The following is a 25,176-nucleotide window of genomic DNA, read 5'->3' on the forward strand; positions in this document are numbered from 1 at the left end:
TCATATGAACTCAGTCAAAGTTACACAATGAATTATATTCTTATTATTAAACACTTCTGCAAGCTGTCTCTTCCCCCCCCCTATTTCCCCTCAATCCCCCAGGCCACTCCCTGCAAAGTGCACACCTGTCCATGTCTTCAGCTTAGTAGGACTCACCTGTGCTTACAGCTCATCACTTGTGGGTCTGAGGAGGAAATGCGAAAAAGATCAGTTTTATGGAAAAACCAGGAGGGAGAGAGCAATGTTCCAGATGACATCATACTCCAGACACTTACCTCCGCTGCTTCTTTCTACCACAGCGAAATCTCCCACCTGAAAACCAATGAGACAGAGGAAGCTTCTGTTTTTAGCTGTCTTCTGTGCCACCTTTGTTGGGACTCTCCATATTATTAAGAAATGGTGGCGGGGGGAGGCAGGAGGGAGGGCACAGGGGCAGCTGCTTCTGCAGATCCTAGCACGGACCACTACCCCACCATCACAGTCACACTCCTGTCCTGCTGTGCCCCCTACTATTTCACTACTGAGACCCACAGGATCCAACTTTTCAAAATGATTGGAAAACAAATTGCCCCTCATCGGATACAGTTAAGCAGTTTGCTCAATATTGGGAGTGCTCAACCCCCTCCCCCCCCCCCCTCAGAGCTGGCATCTATGCTGAGACCCACAGAACCCTGCCAATACACTTCATTTCTGCCCTCCAAACAGCTCTTGCTGTTTCATTACTGAGATTTCTTAAACACAGCTCTGCCAATGCACTTTGGTCCTGCTCCCCAGCAACTTCTACTGTTCATGTACAAAACTTCCCCTGCGGTTAACAGGGACATAATGCAGTTTTAGCACAGAAAAGCAATGCAGGAAGGGTTCATGGGTCTTAACTTGCGTGGAAACCCTTACCACAGATCATATCAACATGCATTTAAATGCATGCTAATGCAGTCATTAGCTATCCCACGACTGTGCAGGGAAAAAAAAAAAAAGGTTTTACTGCATATTGTCCACAGGAAATTTTGCTCCAAGTCTGGGGCAGCATAGAAGAGTTGGTTGAGAGGAATGGATATCTAGCAGCCCCCCTTCTCTTTTTCCATCCCATCCACCCTGCCCCAAGTCTAGTGACCTCATTCCCTCCCTTCCTTCCTCTCACTGACCCAACCTTCCCCAGTTCCCCAACAGTAAAAAATAACTAATTTACCTGGTGGTCTAGCACCCCCCCCCCCCACCCATCTGATCTGGCCCCTGCTCCCAACATCTACACAAAAGTCCCTGGTGGTCTAGTGCCCTGGCTCGCTCCCTCCCTCCTTCCCTGACCAGATCTCCTATCTCCATTTTTTAAAAGAAAAAATCTCTGGTGTCTAGTTGCACCCCCAAGCCAGCCTCCTGAGCCCCCAAGACTTGTACTTCAAGAGGCAGGAGTGATGCCCACTTTCCCCTGTCTCCAGCATTGCCATCTTGAAAATGGCAGGACCCCACCTCATGTGGTGCATCCTGGGATGCACCAGGCTGGGTCAATTTGCACCAGGCTGGGTCAATTTGCCATATAAGGGAGACATTCCTTTATATGGTAGATTAGCCTGTCATTTTGAAGACAGGGCTCCGGAGGCAGGGGTGAGTTGGCATTGCTTCTGCTTCTTTTGAGGTATGGGCCTGGGAGGCTGAGGGGAGGGGTTTGGGTGTTGCTAGACACCAGAGATTTTTTTCTTTAAAAATTGGGGACAGGGGATCAGAGAGGGGGCACTAGACCACCAAGGACTTTTGTATAGATGTAGATATAGATGTTGGGGTTGGAGGTGGGGCCATATTGGATGGGGTGAGGGCACTAGGACTCCAGGTAATTTATTTTTTTCATTGAGGGTTGGAGGCAGTGGTGTGCTGGTAAATTTTTAACAATAGGCTCTCTCCCCGGTCCACCTCTGCGCCCCCCCCCCCCCAAACAAAATTGCAGAGCTGGCTATACCTGGGGAGAGAGCCTGGGGTGGGGGGGCAATACATTACTCTCTCAAGAAAAAAAAAAAATAAATGCTCCCAAGTTCCAATCTAATTCATTTTTAATGTGGGATAAAATGCCATAAATAAGTACATAAATAGATAGAAACTCTGAACATTGAGCACCTGATTCTCATAACGTGATGTCTGTTTTATAAACCCTTTACCAGGAGAAAAAATAAATCTCTGCACCAATATAACAAGGTTAAGGTGTCCCTATAACCAGCCCCTTCATATGACCCACCGATTACGATATATAACAAATTACTACTCTACCTATGAAAAGTTATTCCCTTATTACACTTCCTCTGTACACATCCGTATGCACAAGCCGGCATGTTTGAAAATATTATTTTAAGAATCCTCCCTATGGTCCCCACCCCACCTACTCCAGGCCTCCTCCCCGCTCCCCCCATCCCCCGAGCCACACTGTCCCAGCACATGCCTAAATGCAGGCAGCCACCCTGGTTGTCTAATCTATTCTTTGGGGCCCAGGCAGGAAAAATCCCCAGTCTTTCCTGCCCGCTGCCAGCGCTGACCCTCCACTCATGTCACATCATCTTTAAAATGGCTGCTGAGACTTACAAGGGTGGGCCAGGCCGCCACTGGAAGTCTCAGCAGCCATTTTTAAAGAGATGAGGCAGTGGATAGTCGGCGCTGGCAGTGGGCAGGAAAGACTGGGGATCTTTCCTGCCCGGGCCCCAAAGAATCCATTAGACCACCAGCATGGCTGCCTTAAAGGCTTTAGGTATGTGCTGGGACCTGCAGCTCGGGGGGGAGGAGAGGCGCTGTGAATTGGCTCACCCTGCCTCAACAACCGGCTCGCAAGATGTCATAGAAATTAACAACCGGCTCTTGCGAGCCGGCTCTTGCGAGCCGGTGCGAGCCGGCTCCAGCACACCACTGGATGGAGGTTTTGGGTTATGTTGGGGAGAGGGAGGCAGCGAGGCAACTAGGAGCTCTGCTGAAAGCTAGGTCAGGGCACAGGCAGTTTGTTTTCTTCAGTGTCATCCTTCATGTCAGTGTCTGAGCTAATCATCGCTCAGGCACTGATAGGAAAGGTTATATTTATCAATGAGCTGCAGATAAATAACGTGATTTTAACACGGCAGTAGCCTGTATGCTTACTGATTATAGAATGCTGTGTTATCTTTTTTGTGGTAATTTTGTGGTAAAGTGCAAGCTGTACCACAAAGATTTCTGCATGGACCTCTCGCTTTCTCTCTCTCTCTCTCTCTCTCTCTCTCTCACACACACACACACACACACACACACACATGTATGTATGTAGATAGATAGACAGATGTATACACACAAACAGCTCTGCCATTGCATGTCACTCTTGCCCTGCTGTTTCCTGTAGACAGATGCTGCATTTCCTTCCAGTCTGAAATCACACTCACTAAAAATGACGAGTAGTCCAATCACAAAAGCAATTGCAGCAAATATCAGACCTCCACGTCGTATCACCTCATAATCTAGGAAAGAAATAAAAGCCAGTGATAGGCACAAGGAGAGAAGTCTCAAATGTTACAGAAGAGACTATGGACACTGTTGACTGATTTGGGGAACTGATCAAAATTCACCAGGCACAATTATTTTTCTTCTCTTAATTCTGGTACAAAAGAAGCACCGATTCACAGCGGTGTGTTTGCAGACTTTTCACACTCTTTTATCTGAGCCTTAACTCTGGTCCCAAGTAGGGATATGGGATGGAATTTGATATGCTGCCTTTCTGTGGTTATAATCAAAGCACTTTACATATTATATACAGGAACTTATTTTGTACCTGGGTTAAGTGACTTGTCCAGAGTCACAAGGAGCTGCAGTGGGAATCACACCCAGTTCCCAGGCCACTGTACTAACTATTAGGCTACAGAACTGTGTGGACTCACCATAGAAGAACCCGGTACTGGTTTCATCATCTTGATTTTCTGCACAAGGAAAAAAGATGGTAAAGAGTGATACAACATGATACTCCCACAGCACCTCCTTCCCCCACCTCCTCCCATGCTTATATGGAATAACACAGTGACAATGAGCAGTTTTTCTCTAAAGTGGATGAGCATCTGTCTGTCTGTACTGATCCTGCAGTCTGAATCAGAGACTCAGGGGAATAGGGTCCAGCTGATACGTGATCAGGCCTAAGGCATGGATTTGAATCACACTATCAGTGACAGCTTGTCCTGATCTGCACTGGAAGTCACATTGAGAATGACATTTTCTACAGATACAAAATGAAGACCATGTCATTTAAATCTGTCCTATGATCTTTCTCAAAATTGTTTTTTCAATAGCTACTCCAGTCCAATCTCTCTTCTTCCTCTTCCATTGCTCTCCCCCAAGTCCTGAACTATCACAAGCAAACGCCAGTGAATGAACATCTGGCGTCTGCTTAGGAAAAAGTGCAGGAAGCTGAGATACAGAATTACAGAGTTGGTTGGGTTGAAAGAAGACCGGAGGTCTGTTGAGTCTAACCTTCTTAACTGTTTGAAATCAATCTACATATTAATCCAGAGGAAGGTTTAAACACACTCTATATCTGTAGCCTATTGATTAACAGTGAAAACTATTATTTCTTGACCCTAAATCTGGACAGCTGGATTAGCAGATGTTGTTACTGTATATCATGATATATACCAATATGATTTCCCTCTAAATGCTTCCCTAGTTTATGAAACGATTTAAGTCATTCACTCAAGGTGGTGTACAGCAAGAATCAGTCAAACATAAGCAATAGACAATTACAGCAGTAAAAATATTCAAACATGTATGATAGTATGCTACATTACAATGTCAACATAGTACACAAGAAAACATTTTAATAGACAGCATAGGGTGTAAGCAAAGATGGAACATAAAGACACAGTAACAGGAGAAAGAAAATAAGAGACTAGTTTAATAAGGGATTAGTTTAGAAACATATCCATGTGTATATCCATACATGTGTAAATACTGATTTGCAAAAGACACTATTTACATGTGGAGATTCACATTATACAGGGATTTCAAGGGGGTGTGGCTTGGGCAAGACCAAAATTTGCATGTGTATTCCCCATTTTACAAAGGGAATACAGGTGTATGGGGAAAACTTTCCACATGGGGTTTAACACCAGCTCAAAGTCACGCATGTATTTTAAAGAACTGCTCGTTTTGGCCAGAGCCTTACATGAAGGATTAAGGGGGTCATTCTCCTTGGTCCCATGTAGTTTTATTTCCCACCCAAATTTGTGGTCTCTTTACTTAATTGGAGGCACTTCCATGAGTAGGTTTGTAACCTGGGGCAGCCAGATGTGAAAGTGGAACCACTTTTACGTGTAACTTGCCAATACCGCTATGTGGAAGCTGAAAGGTTTGTGCTATTCATTTGTTCAATGTGTCTGTTTGTAAAATGGCTGCTCCCACTGCATGTGCTGTAAATACATGTGCACTTCTGCGGGTATTGCAGAAATGGCATTGGCAGATCCCTTTTTATATAGCAAGGAAATGGAATCAAAGCAAAACAAATGACTTTCACACATCGCAAAACACATAGAGTGGCAGCTACAATCCTAAACAAAGGCCCAGAGCAGCATGTTTGACTCTAGGAACCTTGCTAGACAGACGTGGAAGGGAATTTTCGAAAGGGACGTCCAAGTTGTGATTTGGACATCCTTGCAAAACGTCCAAATCTAGGGGTGGGGAAACCTGTATTTTCGGAAAAAGATAGACGTCCATCTTTTGTTTCGAAAATACTGTCAGAGACGTCCAAATCCTTAAATTTGGATGTCCCTAGATTTGGACGTCCCTAGACATGGAAGTTTCTGACTTTCGGCGATTTTCGAAACCAAAGACGTCCATGTGAAAATCATCCATTTGGACGTGGGAGGAGCCAGCATTTGTAGTGCACTGGTCCCCCTCACATGCCAGGATAGCAATCGGGCACCCTAGAGGGCACTGCAGTGGACTTCATAAATTGCTTCCAGGAACATAGCTCCCTTACCTTGTGTGCTGAGCCCCCCAAAACCCACTACCCACAACTGTACACCACTACCATAGACCTTATGGGTGAAGGGGGGCACCTACATGTGGGTACAGTGGGTTTGTGGAGTGTTTTGGAGAGCTCGCTGTTTCCTACACAAATGTAACAGGTAGGGGGGGTATGGGCCTGGGCCCGCCTGTCTGAAGTGCACTGCAGTACCCACTAAAACTGCTCCAGGGACCTGCATGCGCTGTCATGGACCTGAGTATGACATCTGAGGCTGGCACGACATATTTTGAGAGATATTTTCTGAGGGTGGGAGGGGGTTAGTGACCACTGAGGGAGTAATGGAAGGTCATTCCCGATTTCCTCCGGTGGTCATCTGGTCATTTTGGGCACCTTTTTGTCCCTTATTCATGAAACCATCCAAGGGTTCTTCAGGGACGTCCTTGTTTTTTTTAATTATGGGTCAAAGATGTCCAAGTGTTAGGCATGCCCAAGTCCCGCCTTCACTATGCCTCTAACTCGGCCCCTTGAAATGTGGATGTCCTTGCGACGGACTGCAGTTGGAGACGTCCAAATCGGGTTTCAATTATACCGATTTGGACGTCTCTGGGAGAAGGACACCCATCTTCCGCTTTATGTCAAAAGATGGACATCCTCTTTTGAAAAATGAGCCCATAAGTGGACCATGCTGGTCTTTATCTGTCATCTGATACTATGTAATCAAAAGGGAGTAGAGGATGGGTAATAGACACTCCACCACAGGAAATGGTTCTTGAGAGATACTTTATTCAATGTTGGTACAGTGTGAAATGCCTACCTCAGGGGTCACAATAATATACAACTAAATGTAAATGGGTAGGAATATCCAAAAAAACATTCTGTTCAGACTCCTCCACAAGTACTAGCCTCCCACGCGCTCTCTCGAATCAAGACAATTAGCCACATCACGTGTGTTCTATTACCCATCCTGTAATCCCTTCTGATTGGACAGTTTACGTGGAGGCTGTTGCCTGTTTGTTTTGTGGCATCTGTTTCTATGTAAAATACCACCAGAATTGAGCATGTCCTGACCTAGAAGTCTTAGTTCTGATATCTATGGTCTGTGTAAAATGGGGCTCTTATGCCCCAATGCTCAGAACTTCCACAGTAATCCAAGAGTGCAGAAACTATACCTTCAGGACAGCGCAGAAAATAAGCTCACCAATGCTCAAAGGATATGTTATGCAAATTAGATGCACACTGTGAAAGCGAAAGCAAGGACAGGGGATGTGCTTGGCGCATGCGCTACAGAGTTTTGTGGTAAGCCCAGCTCCTGTGCGCATGCGCCAGGCAAACCCAAACGTTATGCACACATTGGCGTCTGTTTTCTGCACCTTTAAATATAAGCTTTTCAATTTTTCTTGTATTTGAAAGGCTAGTATTTAAACGCAGGAATCAGAAACCAATGTATACTTTTACTTTCTGGTTTGCTCGAACTCGCGCACATATTTTTCTTCACTACTGGCACCTAGGGGCTTGCACGGATTACCTTCTGCTTTGAAATTAAAGAAAAACCAGAAGATTTAAGAGAGAATCGTGAGAAATCCTCTCTTCAAACCCCTAACACCTGCTCTGAGCTGGCATTATTTTTTTCAGTAGTAAGGGCAGCTTTGCTTTGTGCGCTGTCCTCTAAGCATTGAGAGGGAACAGGAAATGACCTCATTAACATCCGGTTGGCTACTTTAGGACACTCATTGTTTTCGGCAATAGAGCACCTGAGCCTCTAGTGGGCGCTAGTCTGGCACTAATGGCCTCTAGTGCCGTTTGCTTTTCATTTATTCGTTTTTTTGTATCCCGCATTTTCCAAAACATGTTTAGTTCAATGCGGCTTACATTGTAATGTATGTAGGAAAAACTAATTCTTAATGTAGGACTCGACTGTCTAGTGAACGGAGTTCACTAAGAAGTGATTATAAGGACACACCTCTTCCTGTACATTTTTTTAACTCATCAGCAGATTTTTGATCTGTTGTTATGTTTTGTTATTGATCATGTACCCAAAAATGAGAGGGAAGAAGATCCTGTCCAACAGCTGCTGCAGAAAAGAACAGGGATAGAATTTTCTTTGGAGGATTTTAGAACCCAGCAATCTCAATATTGTGATTAAATGGAGATGTTTTTTTTTTTTTTTTTTACATTTTATTAGACATATTTTGAATGAATAAAGAGATTTTTTAAATTAACTATTTCATTGATTATGTGATTTTTGATGCCTGTCCCCCTGTAGGATGTGGTAACAGTGGTTAGCATATCTGGGTTTAAAAAAGGTTTTTACAAATTCTTGGAGGAAAAGTCCATTGTCTGCTATTGAGAGAGACACGGGAAGCAACTGCTTGCCCTGGGATTTGTAGTATGGAGTGTTGCCACAATTTGGGTTTCTGCCAGGTACTTGTGACCTGGCTTGGCCACTATTGGAAAACAGAATACTGGGCTAGATGGACCATTGGTCTGACCCAGTATGGCTACTCTTATGTTCTTATGGGTGCGAGGGAAGCGGCTGCTCCCCCAAACAGATTTTGAATAAAATGGTGTCTATGCAGATCAGCCTTTCAGCTTCACACTGATGCCTATTTTACAAAAGGTCTGCTCTCCCTGGCATCAAAACCTGGCTATGCTTCTGGTTAGAGCATTTTAATGTGGACTGCCAGGGAAAATGTAAGAACTTGTACAAGTCACTTGGGAAGAGGGGTTGTCATTACAGATGAATTCTGAGAAAGGGACAAAGCTCCTAATACATCAGACTGAGAATTATAGGGGGTCTTTTACTAAAGGTTAGCTGGAGTTATCTGCAGCAGGTCCCATTTTATTCCAATGGGCCCTGCTGCAGATAACTCGAGCTAATCTTTAGTTTAAAAAAAACAACCCATAGTGAGTTACTGCCTTAAGAGGTGAACTCCAGGAAACAATGATGCCCTCAGCCTGGAAACTTCTGTCCTTCCTAGAAGAACTTGATTCAATTCTATCAACTGTCCAAGTGTCTTGCTTATCAAAACCCACCTCCCATTACGTCCACAGAAAGGGCCCACGATGCATCTGTATAATGTGCTGAATCAAAGCAGGTGATGGGACAGATCTGTGTTCATGGTTGAGAAAGCTGCTTCCCCCCCCCCCCCCCCCCCCACCGCACAACAAATATCCTTCTCAGCTCTCCCATACACTGAGTCCAAAGGGCAGAGAATCTCGAGAAGTTACAGCTTGCAATAACCTACAAGAGGGGGAGCTCTAGAAGTCTATGCAGGGAAAATCGATGCAAAAGTATCAGCCTCCCAGTATTGCTAGGACAAGGTGTTGCTTATTTGTGATGGGAGCTGATGTTTGAGCTCCAAGTTCTTCAGGACACAACTTCCCCCAATAAATAAACGGATACTATTCAATAGATAGATAGATAGATAGATAGATAGATAGATAGATAGATTATAGATAGAGTTTTAAATGCCTGAGCATGGGATAGAGAAAGAAATACAGAGAGGATAAAGTAAGGTAGAAAGAAATGGCAAAGAGTGATTAAAAAAAAAGTACAAACAAACTAGGCACAAAAAGAGATAGAAAAAGAAGGGAAGGGAGAAGAAAGACTGGAGGGATACTGATGAAATAAGGTAGAGAGCACAAGAAATTAAATATATAAATAAGAATAAAGCTTTACAAGCAGTACGATAAGGACAGACAGAAAAGCATCTTTTCTGAAATGCTATTCATTTTGCTTTAAAGGCTATCTAAGGCACCTTACCATCACCCATGTTCCTGAGATTTTCTGTAGTGTCCAGTCTCCAGCCAAGGTACCGATGTGAGGCTGAAAGACTGATGTGGCAGCCAATTAATTGGAGACAAACTGCATTAAACATTAACGAGCCTAAGGTAATATTTCCCTTGGTCACATGGGAAGCAGGAGTTTTGATGGAGATTTTTGGAAGTAGGCAGGAGCTGCCTCTTTTATTTGGCTCAAGTTCTTTCTGCTCCTTTAGAAGCCTGAATGATAACATCATTTATGTGAACTAGTCAAAATGGATCAGAGATTAACCTGAATTGAGGCTCTGCAAGGGAAGGTAAAGCGAGCAGTGGTGTAGGGGGAAATGTAGGGGGGAGAATGGAGGGCCAATGAGGGCAGCAGCAACAGGATAAGTGAGGATTCAGATTGAGGTAATTATACTATATATATTGCTAAAGTAATATATAAATTGGTTAAAATAAAAGTGGGATAATTACAAAATAGAGATGATAACCAACTATAATATATAATTACAGGATAAGAATAGACAAGAACAAGAAGTCTTCAGGCAGTGACGTAGGGGAGGAGTGGGGCACTGAGAGCAGTGTATGTGAGGAATATTAAAGGTACACTGTCCTTTTTATTGACAGGGAACTCAGAATTTGTTGTCCAAAATAATACAAACTACAACAAAATATAGGACCTAAAGTGCGCAATGTGCGAATTAACATGCGCAGTTAATGTATGAACGTGTGACTGTTACCACACTGGCATAGCGAGGACTGAATGGGCCCTGGGCAGAAAAATTATGATGGTCCCCCAAAAACAGCCATACTGGGTCAGACCAATGTACATCTAGCCCAGTATTCCATCAGTAGCCAATCAGGTCACTAGTACCTGGCAGAAACCCAAACAGTTATAAGTGAAAAGGGAACAAAAGATCTTGCGAAGTTGGGAAAAAATAAATGCAGCTAAAGCAAAAAATGGGAAAAAGGGAACGGAGGCATGAGAGTTACATCAGTGGCCAGGTTATTAGATCTCCCATAGCGTTCAGCTATCACAAACCCTTGAACCTACTGTATAGCATTAATTACTTGCCAACCGAAACCCAACCCTCAAAGCTCTTCAAAAGAAATTTTTATTTTCTATCAATATTTTATTAATCAAACTAAAAAATCATGTAGAAAATTTATTTGAGGAAAAACTCTCATGGCAATCTTCTAATCAAATTTACAACATACTAAAAATTGTATAATCGGTGACTACTTATCTGCATTAGCAGACTCAGCACTAATCAAAGAAATCTTCCACTGCTCTCCCCCTCCCCCCAGGTCCAGCATCACTCTCTCTCTTTTCCTCCCCACATGCCAACATGTGGCTGTAGTTCCCCCCCCCCCCCCCCCTGGTCGAAATGCTGAGTGGGTTGCTGGCAGAGGCAGTGATGAAAACAGACTGCCTCTGGCTGGCCCATCTAGGATCTTTAGTTTGTGGTGCCCCGCCCAGGGGAAGTTACATCATAGAAGCAGGATTCCTCAACAGGACCTTGACAAGGCTGGCTGGAGGCAGACTGTTTGGATCGCTGCCTCTGCCAGCAACCCACATGCATTTGGAAGACCTTTTTTTTTGGGGGGGGGGGGGGGCTACAGAGAAGCTGGACTGGGGAACGTAGAGGAAGGGGGGTCGCCGGACCTGAGTGTGTGTGTGTGTGTGTGGGAGAGTTCAACTGTAGGCAGCCCCTACCACTAGGCACACCTGGGCATTTTGCCAGGCTCACTCAATGGTAGCTATGCCTCTGCTGACGTGACAGCACATGTGTTAACTGCACGCTGTTAGAAAATGGGAACTGGGTGGTTATGGACAAAGAATAGGCATGGACTGCACATTGCATTTAGTGCATGGTAATTACCCTGAATAAACCTAACACATGGTAAAGCAGTTTTCTGCAGGGTAGATGTTGGGCCCATTCCCAACAGTTACTGCACAGCCTTTGCACTTAGTGGGGCCCTTTTACAGAGCGGTGGTAAGCCCAACGCGTGCTTACTGCTCACTCTTTCGGGGCTACCACCGGCCAACCCAGCAGCCAGCAGTAGTTCCACCCACAGCATGCGCCATTTCTGTGGGAAAAGACCCCCCCCCCCCCCCCCCCCGGGAAATGGCTAGTGCGGTGGTAACCCAGCAGTATTCAGGCATCACTGCGTGCTGCCCGGTTACCACCTAGTTAACGCTGGAGCCCTTACCGCCACCTCAATGGGTGGCAGTAAGGGCTCCCTGCCACATGGCCATGCGGTGAGAGTTATCTCATTGTGTGGCCATTTTTTTTAATTTTACTGGCTGCGGGAATAAGGGCCCTGCCGCGTGGGAAAAATGTTCCCTGCCACTAGCGCAGGGCCCTTTTTCCTGCAGCTTAGTAAAAGGACCCCAATGTGCGCAAATTTTTGCAGTTAATGTTCAGCAAGGAGAAAAGCTTTGCTGCATTTTAGTAAATAGGCCACTTAGTTTCCTTGCCTTCCTGCATTTTAAACAACATTTAAAACAACAGTAAATTAAAAACAAAGCACAACAAAAGGCTTTTGCAGCACAAAAGAGGTACAATCAATAGGTCATCTGAGGATATATGCAATGCACACAGGGAGAGAGGCAGTGTGCACCACACAGGTTATGGAGCTCTGGTTTGAATATTCTGATCTCCATCTCTCCATGGACCATTCTTCCTAGAAATGTATATACCAGGCAGATTTATGTACTCTCATTGCAGTGCATGCTCAATGACAGGACAGGGGAAGTACCATACTCCTCCTGCTTGGTCTCTCGAGTCCCGAGCTTTCCTGGGCTTGTGCACTGGTGCCATTAACCATTCCAGCTGTGTTTCTGTATTAAATGGGAACCATTCACATCTGAGCTTGACTTTTGACAAGTAAAGAGAAACCATTTGGGTCTTAGATAAGATTGCAGTCCAATGGATTCAGGCTGCAGGTTCCAGTGGTAGTAAGACCTCCAATGTCTGGGTCATGCTGTCAGTGATATGGCACTGCTCAATGTCCCTTTGTTTTTTATGTACAACCTAGAAGTATTTCGTGCCAAACTCTTGCACTGATTGAAAGCCTCTGCCCCCTGCAGGAGGTTAATGAATAGCTAGTGAGGTATTAAGTACTTCATGTTCTCCTAATGAATAACTAGGCAGTGTGTGCCAGAAAGGAGAAGGGAAAAAAAGAGGAGGAGTGTGAGAGGGATCAAATATGAGAATACTGAAGTGACTATTCCAGTATTCCAATCGATTGGTTACATCCTATTTTTATAGGGCTAAGTGGGAGAAGGCCTTTTTTGGATTGCTGTATCATTGTGGAACTCCCTACCAAAAGAACTGAGAGTAGAAGTAAATTTTAAAAAATGTAAGAGTTTACTAAAGACCTATTTTTTAAAAATTGGCTTTTAATATTACTTTAAATTATGTTGGCAAAATTTACTAGCGACTCTGTTTCATGACTTTCAGTTTGCATCTTTTTATCTGTTTTATTGTTATGATTGATTCTTGTGTGATTGCAATTAGGCTTTCCTATAGATTACACGGAGTTGCTTTCTTATGAATAATTTGCGTATTTGTCTTTTTGTAAACCGCCTTGGTCTAGTAAAACATAAAGACGGCAGGAGCCTTATGTTCTGATCTTAAGAATCCCACAGCACCAGTCACAAGAACGAGACCAACTGTCTATAGAATTAAAAACACAAAAAAAGGTAAGATATGCAATACTGAGTCAGACCAAAGATGCATCTAGGGCAGCACCATCTCCGACAACACCTTGTCCTGGTCATTAAGATGCCCCCCCCCCCCCCCGGCAGATCCTTATTTTTTGCAGTTCCCTTCCCAGGGAGGGACTTCTCTAGTAATTTGTCCTAACCTCTTTTAAACCCAGATATGTAAAATGACTTGACCAAATCATCTGGTAATGTATCTCACAGCTTGATAGTTGGTTGAATGGAAAAATATTTTCTTCTAATGTATTTCAATCTTCTGCTTGTTAGTTTTCTGGAGTCTCCCCTAGCCCTGGTACAACCTGAAGGATTAAGTAAGAAAGATGTGGATCAGGATATAGCTACAACCCATTTTGGATATTATAATTTTCTCTGCCCAATAGCTAAGCTAAAATCCAGAATCTGGAGATACTTCATTCATGAAAATTAACCATGGAAAGACATATTAACATAGAGGCTACAAACACTTTATTTTTCAATTGAGACACCTCTGTGCAAATTTTTTAATTAGCCTGATTTTACCAAGATAGTCTCTAAGTTGGTCATTTTCAGAATAGACTAATGTAATATACACTGGACCTCCATGGAAGTCCATGTCTACACAGCAATTCATTCAGAATTCCACTGCTGCTACTAGGAGTCTTACTGGAGCCAGTCAAGAGGGTATTTAGTGTTCTTTGTTTGAAGTCCCTCCACTGGCTACAAATTATTTTGGGGGCACAGTTTAAACTGTTGGTCCTAGGCTTTAAATCAGTATTTCACAAGGGTGTTTAATTAAATATGAGTGTTCATGGATGGATTGCAGCCTTCTACAGGGCATTCGTTGAAAATCCTCTCAGCTGTACTTGGAAGAAGTCGCCCATCAGGTGTTTTCCTGAGCCGCTGGTCTCCCTGCTGAAATAAGGCAGTTGCAGACAGATGATCAAAAGCCCCGCACTGTTCCAAACTGTGCTCTAAAATAGCGCTGAAACAGCGCAGGGCTTTACCACACCAATGATCAGAGATAATTGCATGCAAATTTAAGCACACAATTATCTCTGATCATGGGGTAGAAGTGCGGGAGAATTGTGCCTGAGCAGCACAATCCTCCGGCACTTGTTTGACAGGTCTGGGCTGTCAAAAGCCCAAACCTGTCAAACACAGGGGCTGGAGGTCCATGGGACCACCATGCCCCAACAACCCCTGCCCCGAGCAATGGGGGCTGGAGATCCGGCGGCCCTCCGGTCCCCCCAATGATCCCCCCCCCCAGGTTCAGGGAGGACTGGAGATCTGGTGGGTCCAATGGCATTCCGAGGGGCGCTGACACCCAGGGCGGATCGCCAATGCGCCCCGCCCCCCCGGGTGCAGCGACCCCCCCATGCAGCGCAACCCCCCCCTGGTGAAGAGTCACCCCCCCACCCTGGCGAAAGAACCCCCGGGTGCATGCCACTGGGGGGTGCCGCGCGCCGGTCAGCGTTGTTCGTTTCCATGCTCCCTCTGCTCCGGAACAGGAAGTAACCTGTTCTGGGGCAGAGGGAGCATGAAAATGAATGACGCTGACCGGCGCGCGGCACCCCCCCAGTGGTGTGCACCCGGGGCGGACCGCCCCCACCGCCCCCCCTTGGTATGCCACTGGGTGGGTCTCCAGCCCCCCCTAACTCCCCTCAACATATGCAACCAGTCCCTGGTGGCCCAGTGGGTGACCAAGCCCCCCCCCCCCCCAGTGACAGGGGGCTGGAGGTCCGCTGGACCACCGGTCCCCCCCAAAAGCCCCCCCTCCTAGGTTCAGGGAGGGCTGGAAATCCGGTGGGTCGCCAGCCCAACCCCCCAGCAAAGGGTCCCTGGTGGTCCAGTGATCAATCCGCCCCCCCCTCTCCCTGCCTACCCACCTCCCTCTCCCTACCCCCCTACCTTGTGGGTCGGAGGAGGGAGGTAGCCTGCCTCCTTCCTCTTCGTGCGACGCCGCAAAATGGCGGCGCCCAGCCCTGCCCAGTGTATCCAATGTATAAGGGACCCTTATATGGTGTGTAGTTATGCCCAGCGCATCCCAGGCTTTTGAAGATTAATTCTTTAGTTAATTGCCTCAGGTACAAACTTAGATTGTGAGCCCTCCTGGGACACAGAAATATCCAGAGTACCTGAATGTAACTCACCTTGAGCTACTACTGAAAAAGGTGTGAGCAAAATATAAATAAATAAATAGTTCTCTGTGTTATTTAGTTGAGTTGCTATTAGCTATTTTCACTATTTGTATTTCCAGGTCATTCTTTTTTGTTATTCATAGCTTGTTTTATTTGTGTATTTTTTTTATAAAGTGGAAATGATTGTATCTGCATATTTGACTGCTTTTTCATGCTTACCACATGTAAGTGGATAGACATGTAGCCACAAAACCTTTTAGTATTGTGTAATTGGATGAATTTCTTCAAAAAGGCTGCACACAAAGCCAAATGAATGCACACACATGCACACTGCATCCTCCTCTTGTCTTCCAACTGGTTGTTTTGTGTATCAAGGCATTGCACACTCTATAACAGCCCTGTACTCCTCCCCCCTCCCCTTTCAAGGCTCTGATGTGTACCAGGGAGCACACACCCTCACCCTCATCCCAGACTGTGATGTGGACCGAGTAGTGATGCACACATTCTTAATGTTGCATCTACTCTCCAGATGTTAAACAGACTTTTTCAAAGCGTAAATTCACTTACATTGTAGAATTCTATTGAGGCAAAAGGCAGGTACAGTGCTGGCTACCACAAAATAAAATGAGTTAACAGAAAAACAATATAACTAGTTGGTTGAAAGAGACAGTGTGAAGCTCATATCCTACCCAGAACCCTACAATTTGTGAGAGGTCAGGGTACAACTGGCTCTGCTACTAGGTTAGCTACGTAGTAGTCTGAGATGCCAGAACTTGGGGGGGTGGGGTTAGAAAATGAAATACAGCAAGTAAAGCTGGTCCAGTGGAGCAGCATGGCTTGTGGTGATCCCTAGCCTATACCAGCCGAAGAGAGAGTTGAATCATCTGGGCAGTGCAGTGGGAGCCTACATCATAGCTCCCTGCTGCTTTACTTCCTTTACCATACAGCTGGTGTCACAAGTATATTATGTTTGACTTGCCTGGTTGCAGGACCAGCGCTTTTTGATACCAAGCTCATGATGCACAAGACGTGCAGATTCCAGGAACATGCATTATGAACATGATTGTGCTACAAGCTTTAAGGTGGAGGGGGGGGGGGGGGGGGGAAGAGCAGTGGAGAACAGTCAGGATCAGTGGGGTGGGCACAAGGTTGATCTATCTAGGCCCCTCAGTACCCTTGCACCAACCGTAGGTCAGGGCTGCTGCACACATGGGATAGTCAGACATTATCTAGGCAGCTGCTCACCTCTTCAGCTGATCATATACAATGGCTCTGATGCTGATACAGGGCTTGTTACCAGTAGACTGGGAGTGTTCACACCAGCCCTAACCTTAGGATACAAAGCAAACAATCAACAACAGAGATTGCTCCATGGGAAACATTTCAGGATGTTCACAAATCCACTTCAGGTCTTTTTTTCTGCTTATTTCTGTATCCAAGTGCATTATGGCTCAAATTCCCTTAGTCTGTTCCTGTGCCACAGCTGGCCAGAAAAAGGCTAATAAGATCCAGGAAGGAAAGACATGCTGTCTAAGAGAGAGGCTGAGCTTGGCAATGGATGTGACTTTCAATCAATGCTTAAACATATCACGCCTAAAAAAATTCATGCTGAAAAAGAATACACCTAAATTTGGGTGTGGTTTACAGAATACACCGAGCAGCTGTCCATGTGACTAAATTAGGCGCGGACTGGGTGTATTGTATAACAATGCAGACAGATTTTAGAAATGCCCATGACCCACTTATGGCCACACACCCTTTTCAGCTATGCACATTACAATTTATGCGCATCACTTTACAGAATATGCTTAGTTGTGTGCGCAAATTCTAATTAATACTTGTTAGTTGACAATTATCAGCGCTGATTTGCTTGTCAACTAGAATACAACTGGATTTGCACATGCAACTTAAGACGTGCTAGATAGAATCCAGGGGGAAATGCTGTTGGTACGTCTGTAATCTCTCACACCTTCTTGTGAAGCTGTAGCATGTTGACAGTGAATCACAAGCATGTACATCCAAAAACATGTTGATACTCAAAACCCTACAGAGAGGAAGCCTATGTAAACCTGAGATTGAAGGCAGAATTATTCTGGCTGATATTCAAAGCGAGTTAACCAAACAGAAATGCCTGTCGACCGGTTAACTCACTTGGTCACAGTTATCAGGTCATTTTCAATGCCACATAATCAGTCATCCTCTCTGAAAATGACCAATTGAAAGCTGGTTATGTCAGGGGCATTCCGGGGGCAGAGTCTAGTTAGGTCCCGATATTTAGACCTAACTGATTGGGTTTAGTGTATAAATAGGACCGCATAAATAGCTTTCCTATCTTTATTTTATTTGTTGCATTTGTATCCCACATTTTCCCACCTATTTGCAGGCTCAATGTGGCTTACATAGTACTGTGATGGCGATCGCCAATTTCGGTAAGAGAAATACAGAGTGGTTTTGCGTTTAAAGTTCATAAGTGACAGAGTAAATTAAGTATTCAAGGAGAGTTAAGTTTTGTCCAGTTCTGGTATGAGTTTCGATTGTGTTGCAGGGTTCAGGTGTTTAGGTTGAATCATTCTGGTATGTCTTTTTGAACAGGTTATCTGCTAACCCATGAGCGGTTAAACCTGAATATTAATTTAACTGGTCATGTGCTAGCTGGCTTAAAAAAAAAATTCAATGCTGAAGCCTGCACAGGGCCCGACCTTGCATTTCTGATTTTAGCACTGGTGGCAGACAAAAAAAACTCTGTCCGCTGGCGGCTGAATATCGGCCCATCTGTCCTTAACTCTCTATATGACCTCAGACAAGTCACTGTGGGGGCAATACTCAGAGGATGGTAGTCTGCATTTTTTGCTGCCCTAAGTTAACCAGATAGTTACTGAATATCAGTAGTGCTCAGGTAACTCCCAGGTCTACCCTGACTCCAGCCTCGGTCCAGGAGAGTGCCGCAACAGTCAGACAGGGTGCTCGGCTCCACTATCTGGTTATGTGCCAGTGAATATCCTATGGAGACTCAGTCAATGATCTCCCAATCTCCTACCCATTAACTAGCACCGAATATCGACTCCTCTATTATCCAGTCCTGAGGCCTTGCCATTGACTCTCTGTCAAACCTTAAGACTGTCCTGTTAGTTCCCTGTGCAAAGTAATACAATAAAAGTAATCAGTTTGGCTATGCTGGGGGGGGGGGGGGGGGGGGGGGGGAGAGGGGTGAATATGGTTAGGAAGTGGGGATGAATGAGCATCTGAATTTTCTGAAATTTTATTTTGAACTCTAAACTGTCAGTAGCACTGGCTTCTCAAAATTGCTGCCATTTTTGGCAACAACCAGATACCACTGTTACTGCAAGCATCCAGAATCCAGCAGGTCCTGTATTTGGGAACTCTCCTCTGTCTCTGTGGAGTACTAAAGTAAAATCCCACCAGAACCAGAACCTCAAGTGACAGTGCATTACAATACTCCTGAGGGAATTCTGTAGCTTTGTGAAATAACATTTCTTCTGTAGTAGTTGTAATTCACTTTCACTATGACTCAGAAACAGTGATTATGCTGTTATTTTTAAGTAGTGTGCAAAATGTTTTAATGCATTTTGTGCAGAATATTTAAATTTTTTTTTTGCAGAATTTCAACAAGACTAAATATAGTATTCCATCCTGGAGACCTTATTGCTGAAAGGACAGTGAAAATGTGGAGACAGTACTGAGAAAGGAAACCACTGTAGTTCACAGCCTACATCAAACGTTTATAGTAGGAGAATTAGGGGGAAAGTTATCAACATGGGCTACTGTTAACTCCAATTATTAGTAATTAGGTCTTGCTGCATAAAAAGGGACCTGTGCTAAAACAGCACGAGTTAATGGTAAAATAACTCGTCTTAACAGTAACCCACATTAACAATTACATCCCTTACAGACTTAAAACAAGTAAACAGCAGAGGAGAGATATGATGAGACATTTCAATTCCTTATAATGCACCAAAAGCAAATCTTTTTCAGAGAAAAGAAAATTCTTGGTCATGATATCTGGCTCCAAGGAAATCAACTGAAGAGAAGCATTAGAAAATATTTCTTCACAGAAAGGGTGGTGGGTACTTGGAATGAACTTGCACTGGAGACGTTGAAGAAAAAAAAACACTAATAAAAGTTTAAAAACTGTGCAATAATCACAGAAGACCCCTAGTTAAAGTGAAGGGAAACCCATAGAGCAACTGGAGTCAAGGGCACTGCATCAGGAATGAAACTGGGTTGACTAGATGAACCTTTTTGACTAGTCCTAATCTGCTAGCATTGGTTTTTAAAATTTTTTTGCCCACCACTGGCCTTACCCTAGCTATTTACTGCCGGGTCATGTCCAGGCACCAGCACTACATATCTGGGTATACGCGACCGGTTAAAACGTACGTGGCTAAGTGCAATGAATATCAGCACTTAATTGCATTAATGCAGACTCCACCCCTGGACTGCCCACAAAATAGCCAGTTTTGGCTTAGACGCTAACTGGGCATAATCAGCAGTACTATCTAGTTAAGTGCCACTGAATATACCTAGTTAGCAGCAGACAAGTGATTTAAATTGCCAGGAGCCCATATTGTCCCCATAATGTGTGTGAATATTCAGCAAGGTCTTAGCCACAGAAACATGTGCAAATAAGTTATCAGTATACCTTTATGTGGACATTCAAAGATATATACACATAAAGATAAGGAATATCTTATCTGTAGATATGCTTATGCCAATCTCTTTAGGCCTGCTAATCCTGCGGCTGAATATCACCTTTAACTGGCTAACCATAAACCGCACCCCTGAATGCTCCTGGCTTTTCTTAATATCTGCCTGTTTCTGTGTAATCTGAATTCTGTGCTCTGTGACTGAAAGAATGTGGCAACAGCCTGGCTGTGCCTTTTGAACTGAAGATATACACTTCTTTAAAAAGACAATTAAAATGAAGCAATGCCCTTCAAAACAGACATGGAAAATAGCTGGTATGCCCACCAGAGGGCATTTACTCTGTGTTATTGCCCAAGTGGGAGCTCTTGTTCAGGCAGTGTCTCACTGGGATTGTTGATGGCTCTTTATCCTGAGGAAGGGTCAGAGTTGCTTAGAGTCTACCTCACACCTGGAAGACTTACCCACATCTGGGACCCCAGCAAGATTCAGAGCTGCTTACAATCTGCCTCATACCTGGAAGACACACCCCCTGCCGGGACCCTGCTTCTTTCCTTTGGCTAATCAGCTCTGCGGTCTCTCTGAGATTGTCTGGTGGGACTCTGTGAAGAGATCTTATAGGAGTTCATGTGACGTAGCAAACCTGCGGGCTGGCTTCCTTAGAAAGTTTCAAGACTGTGGAAGCAGTGAAGCGTAAAAGTCTTGGGAACCTGCAGTGAAAAAAACCCTGCTGTGAAAGAAACATAGGTCAAGGGGCAGCTGTGTCCCATCAAGAAGAGGTTGGAGGTCAAGAGAACATGTTTATGACATCAGGGTCCTTAGTAAAACTGATAACATAGTGTAACCAAAGCACTAATGGTTTACACAGAAATCCACAGTGATTGCAAAATTTTCCTTCCTATGCCAGCCAATATAGATTTTTGTTTGTTTTCATTTAAAAACATTTTTAGTCCCATGTTCATAAGAACATAAGACTCACTATAGTGGATCAGACCAAAGGTCCAACAAGCCCAGTATCCTTTTCCAACAGTGGCCAATCCAGGTCACAAGTATCTGCCATGATCATAAAAAGTAGATTCAATGCCACTTTCTCCAGGAGAAGTCTTTCTTGGATCAGAGTTGGCCATATATATTTATCTAAATGACACATTGAAAATACGACTCTTCCATGTGTTTCAGCCAATGGGAACTGATCTTTCATTCTACAGCAGAAAGGCCATAGCTACAAACTGTGAATCCTGGAGAAGTATACTGGTGGCCATACATTACGTGTGGGTCCTGAAAGCACGGATCCAGATGTTGTAAACACTTTCTCCATAGACACAAAATGGGAGAAACCTCTCAGTACACGAGGCCCTTCCTTTTAAATTTTCCAAACCAGGCTAGAACCTTAGCCAGAGGACTAGCAGGTCACATATGATCCAGTATGTGTCAGGGTTGCTTTGTTTCCTCACACTGGGCTGCCCATTGGTTATGGTTAGGTTGACAGTTAGTTTGCAGTGCATGCCATTTCCATGATGTTAATGCATCAGCAATTCAAGGACAAAGCAGTGAATGAATAGACTCTTATGTACTTCAGTAGTGCTGGCAACATAATTTAGGAGAAAATGTACAGACTACAATCTCTTAACATTCCATTTCCTAAAGCATAAAGACAGCAATTTTCCAAAGCCATTTACCCATGTAAACTGTCAGAAAACTGCCAGCCCTTTCCATGGGTGCAAGTACAAGCAGGGATCAATAACACATACACCTCTACTCATAGAAAAACGTAAGTGGGCATAGGTCAGGAAAGGCAGTCACATGCATCATTCTGCATTTTCAAAATACATTATAGTTTATTACCAAACAAGATCCAGGTGGCTTACAATAATAAAAATAAATCAGCAAAAACTCCAATATACATAATAACTAATACACAACAAAAAACAAAACGCACAAACATACAAATGTGCAAAAATCTACAAAGTCTCTTCAGAATTTCTGAGGTGATAGTATGGGGTAGGAGAACAGTGCTTGGACCCAAAAGCAACCCGGAAAAAATGTGTTTTCAACATAGCCATAAACGTCTTCAAATTTTTTCCACACCAATTCCACAAAACTGGAGCCAGCCAAAAAAGGCACCAGTTCTGGTAGGGGTTAAGCAAGCCTTGGAGGAACACAGAACCAACAATGTAGACGAGACAGCTGAGTGAAGAACCTGTCCTGGGACATATGCTTGAATCACGACCACCAAGTATGGAGGAACTCCCTCAAGTATGGAGGAACTCCCTCATGCAAAGCCTTATAAGCAAGGGATAAAACCTTGAACTTGATCTTATAGGCCACTGGAAGCCAGTGAAACTTTAGAAAAAGATCAGGATGTCATGATCATTCCTAAGTAACCCAGCCAACAACAGGATTCCTGCATACTACAAAGCCTGTAAATGCTTCACCAAAAGCTGTGAAACACCACTACAGACCATATTCCCGTAGTCTAATCATGATATAAATAAGGAGTGCAACAGAGAATGTAGTAGAACTTCCTCAAGGTAAGGATGCAAGGACTGAAGCAGCTGAAGCACATAAAACCTGGAGTGCACCACCCATGAACCCTGAAGATCAAAACGTAAGTGGGAATTCACTAGAATCTCCAAATGCTTAAATGAGGCAGCAGTTGGGAACTGTCTTCCAAATAAAATAGACTACAATGATGGAAGAGGAAGATGACCAACAAGACAACAGGCTGTGTTTTTTTCAACAATCAAAACCAACCTGTACTTTTAAACAGTCCTGCAAAGGAATAATATCTAGAGTATAGGAAAAACTGTAGCTGAATATTAAGATGTCATCCACATATACCTAAACACCCACGGCAAATATTTGAATCAATGAAATTGGGAGAGCCAAAAACATGTTATTTAACAGGGGAGATAAAAAAGATCCCTGACGGTCCACACATAGGAGGCCCTGCTGGGAAGAACAGGTTGTCCCATCCTGCGGAACAAAAGTACAACCCTCCAAAAAGGACTTAAATCATTGCCAAACCTGTCCAGCAAGGCCTACGGAAGTTAGTCTAGAAAGCAACAATTGATGAGCCAATAAATCAAAGGCAGCACTCAAATCCGGTGATATTGCCTGGGCTATCCTGCCTGTATCCAAGGCACTATGGACATCATTTAGAAACAGTGATAACAAAGTCTCTGTTCCATGGCCTCGACGAAATCCTGATTGCACTGGGGGAAGTGTCTGAACCCTCTCCACATGATCTTCCAACTGTGCAAGGACCAACCTCTCAGGAACTTTCACCAGTACTGGTGGGGATGGGAATATCTTTCAGTAATTCATCCTCCTGGAGTATAGGTTGTAGATCTCTTATGATTTTCCTCAGTTTTTCCAGCTCTGGATTGTATGTCACCGACAGCCACCCAACTTAAAACACAAGCTAATCAGAAGTAAACTTCCATCACAGACTGAAAAGGAACAGAAGGGCACACTTCCCTGTAATTTATCCAGTTGTAAACTATGCCAAAATATTTCACAGGACCCCAAAGTCATCCACAAAGGAAATATATTCAACATAAAGGGATCTTTCACTTGCTCATCTTCCAATGTGGTATATATCATTCAGTGTAAAAAATGTAATGAAGGATGCTATATTGGAGAAACAGGCAGGATGCTTAAGACAAGATTCAATTTACATAGACATCACATGAACAATACTGGTGCCAGTAGGGTTCCCACGCCTGTTGGTCAACATGTTACAGGACCAGGACACTGTACCAGTGACTTCACAGTGAGAATCCTGAAAGATAACTTTAAAACCATACAAGAACGTAAGACCTTTGAAGTCAGAATGATTGAATATTTTAACACCCAACAGAAAGGACTTAACAAGGATCTGGGGTTCCTAGCCCATTATAAACCATAAAGCTGTATGTCTCTGTTGATCACCCTCCCCTCACCTATCCACACCCATCCTGTTAGAATATCAATGATAAGCTTTGATGTCCCCATGCATACCTCCTACCCACCCCCATCCTCCCACCCTGTCAGACTGTCATAGTAATGCTTGAATGTTTTCACTTATATACACTGTCAGCTAGCACATTTGCTTATTTCCGATCTGAGGAAGAAGGGCGACCTTCGAAAGCTAATCAAGAAATGTATTAAGTTATGTCCAATAAAAAAGGTATCATCTTATTTTCTTTTCCATGTTTTATTTTGTTTGATTTCTATTGATATCCCAAAGAAGACAATTCTTGTTTAGCTAGGTAAACTGGCCTACTTTAAAATTACTCTCCTCAGAGTAGCTGGAAAATAGGTGTGAAAGCCATGCCTTTAGCTGTAGAGAAAAGGAGTGTATGCAGTGGGATTAATTTGGGGATGTAAAAAGCATTGCAGAACGGTATTTTCAGAACCACATACATAGCTTCCCCCCCCCCCCCCCCCCCCCCCCGTTCCTCTACTCACAATAACAGGAAGTATAAAATCCACAGGAACATTTGTGGCCTTATACTTGCACTAAAATGAATTTTCAGGAAAAACAATATGGGGTCAGTATTCAAAACAATCTAACTAGGCAGGAGGGAGGCTCCTGCCCAGTTAAATTATCTATGTGAGGCTATCCGCCAATATTTAGCTGAATATCCACTCTAACTGCCTAAGCCAAAAGTGGCTGTGTTGTGGGCAGTCCAGGGGCAGAGTTGGCACTTATCCCCGGATTCTATATAGTGCGACTTAAGTTGCGTGCACAAATCTGGTTATATTCTGAATTTGCATGTGTAAGTTAGTTAACAAGCCAATCAGTGATAACTGCTGCTTAATCAATTATTGACATTAATTGGCTTTAATTAGAATTTAAACACAGAACTGTCTAAACGTATTCTACAATGTGATGTGTGTAAATTCTAAGTAGCATAGCTGACAAGTGGGTGTGGCCATGGGTGTGGAATCGGCGGGTCATGGGCATT

At 43.9% G+C, this 25,176-nt stretch overlaps 1 protein-coding gene across 1 annotated transcript in view; it reads right to left on the bottom strand.

Moving 5' to 3' along the window:
- Positions 1–271: 271 nt before the first annotated feature.
- LOC115482152 overlaps positions 272–25,176 on the bottom strand; it is a 140,322-nt gene continuing 115,417 nt past the window's right edge. The window contains exons 10-14 of the mRNA XM_030221724.1: positions 20,868–20,934; positions 9,714–9,963; positions 3,876–3,914; positions 3,384–3,458; positions 272–312 (exon numbers count right to left, since the gene is read on the bottom strand). Of these exons, the coding sequence (XP_030077584.1) occupies positions 272–312; positions 3,384–3,458; positions 3,876–3,914; positions 9,714–9,963; positions 20,868–20,934 (472 nt within the window). The remainder of the gene's footprint in view (positions 313–3,383; positions 3,459–3,875; positions 3,915–9,713; positions 9,964–20,867; positions 20,935–25,176) is intronic.

The sequence above is a fragment of the Microcaecilia unicolor genome, chromosome 12 (assembly GCF_901765095.1).
Source record: "Microcaecilia unicolor chromosome 12, aMicUni1.1, whole genome shotgun sequence".
Lineage (NCBI taxonomy): Eukaryota > Metazoa > Chordata > Amphibia > Gymnophiona > Siphonopidae > Microcaecilia > Microcaecilia unicolor.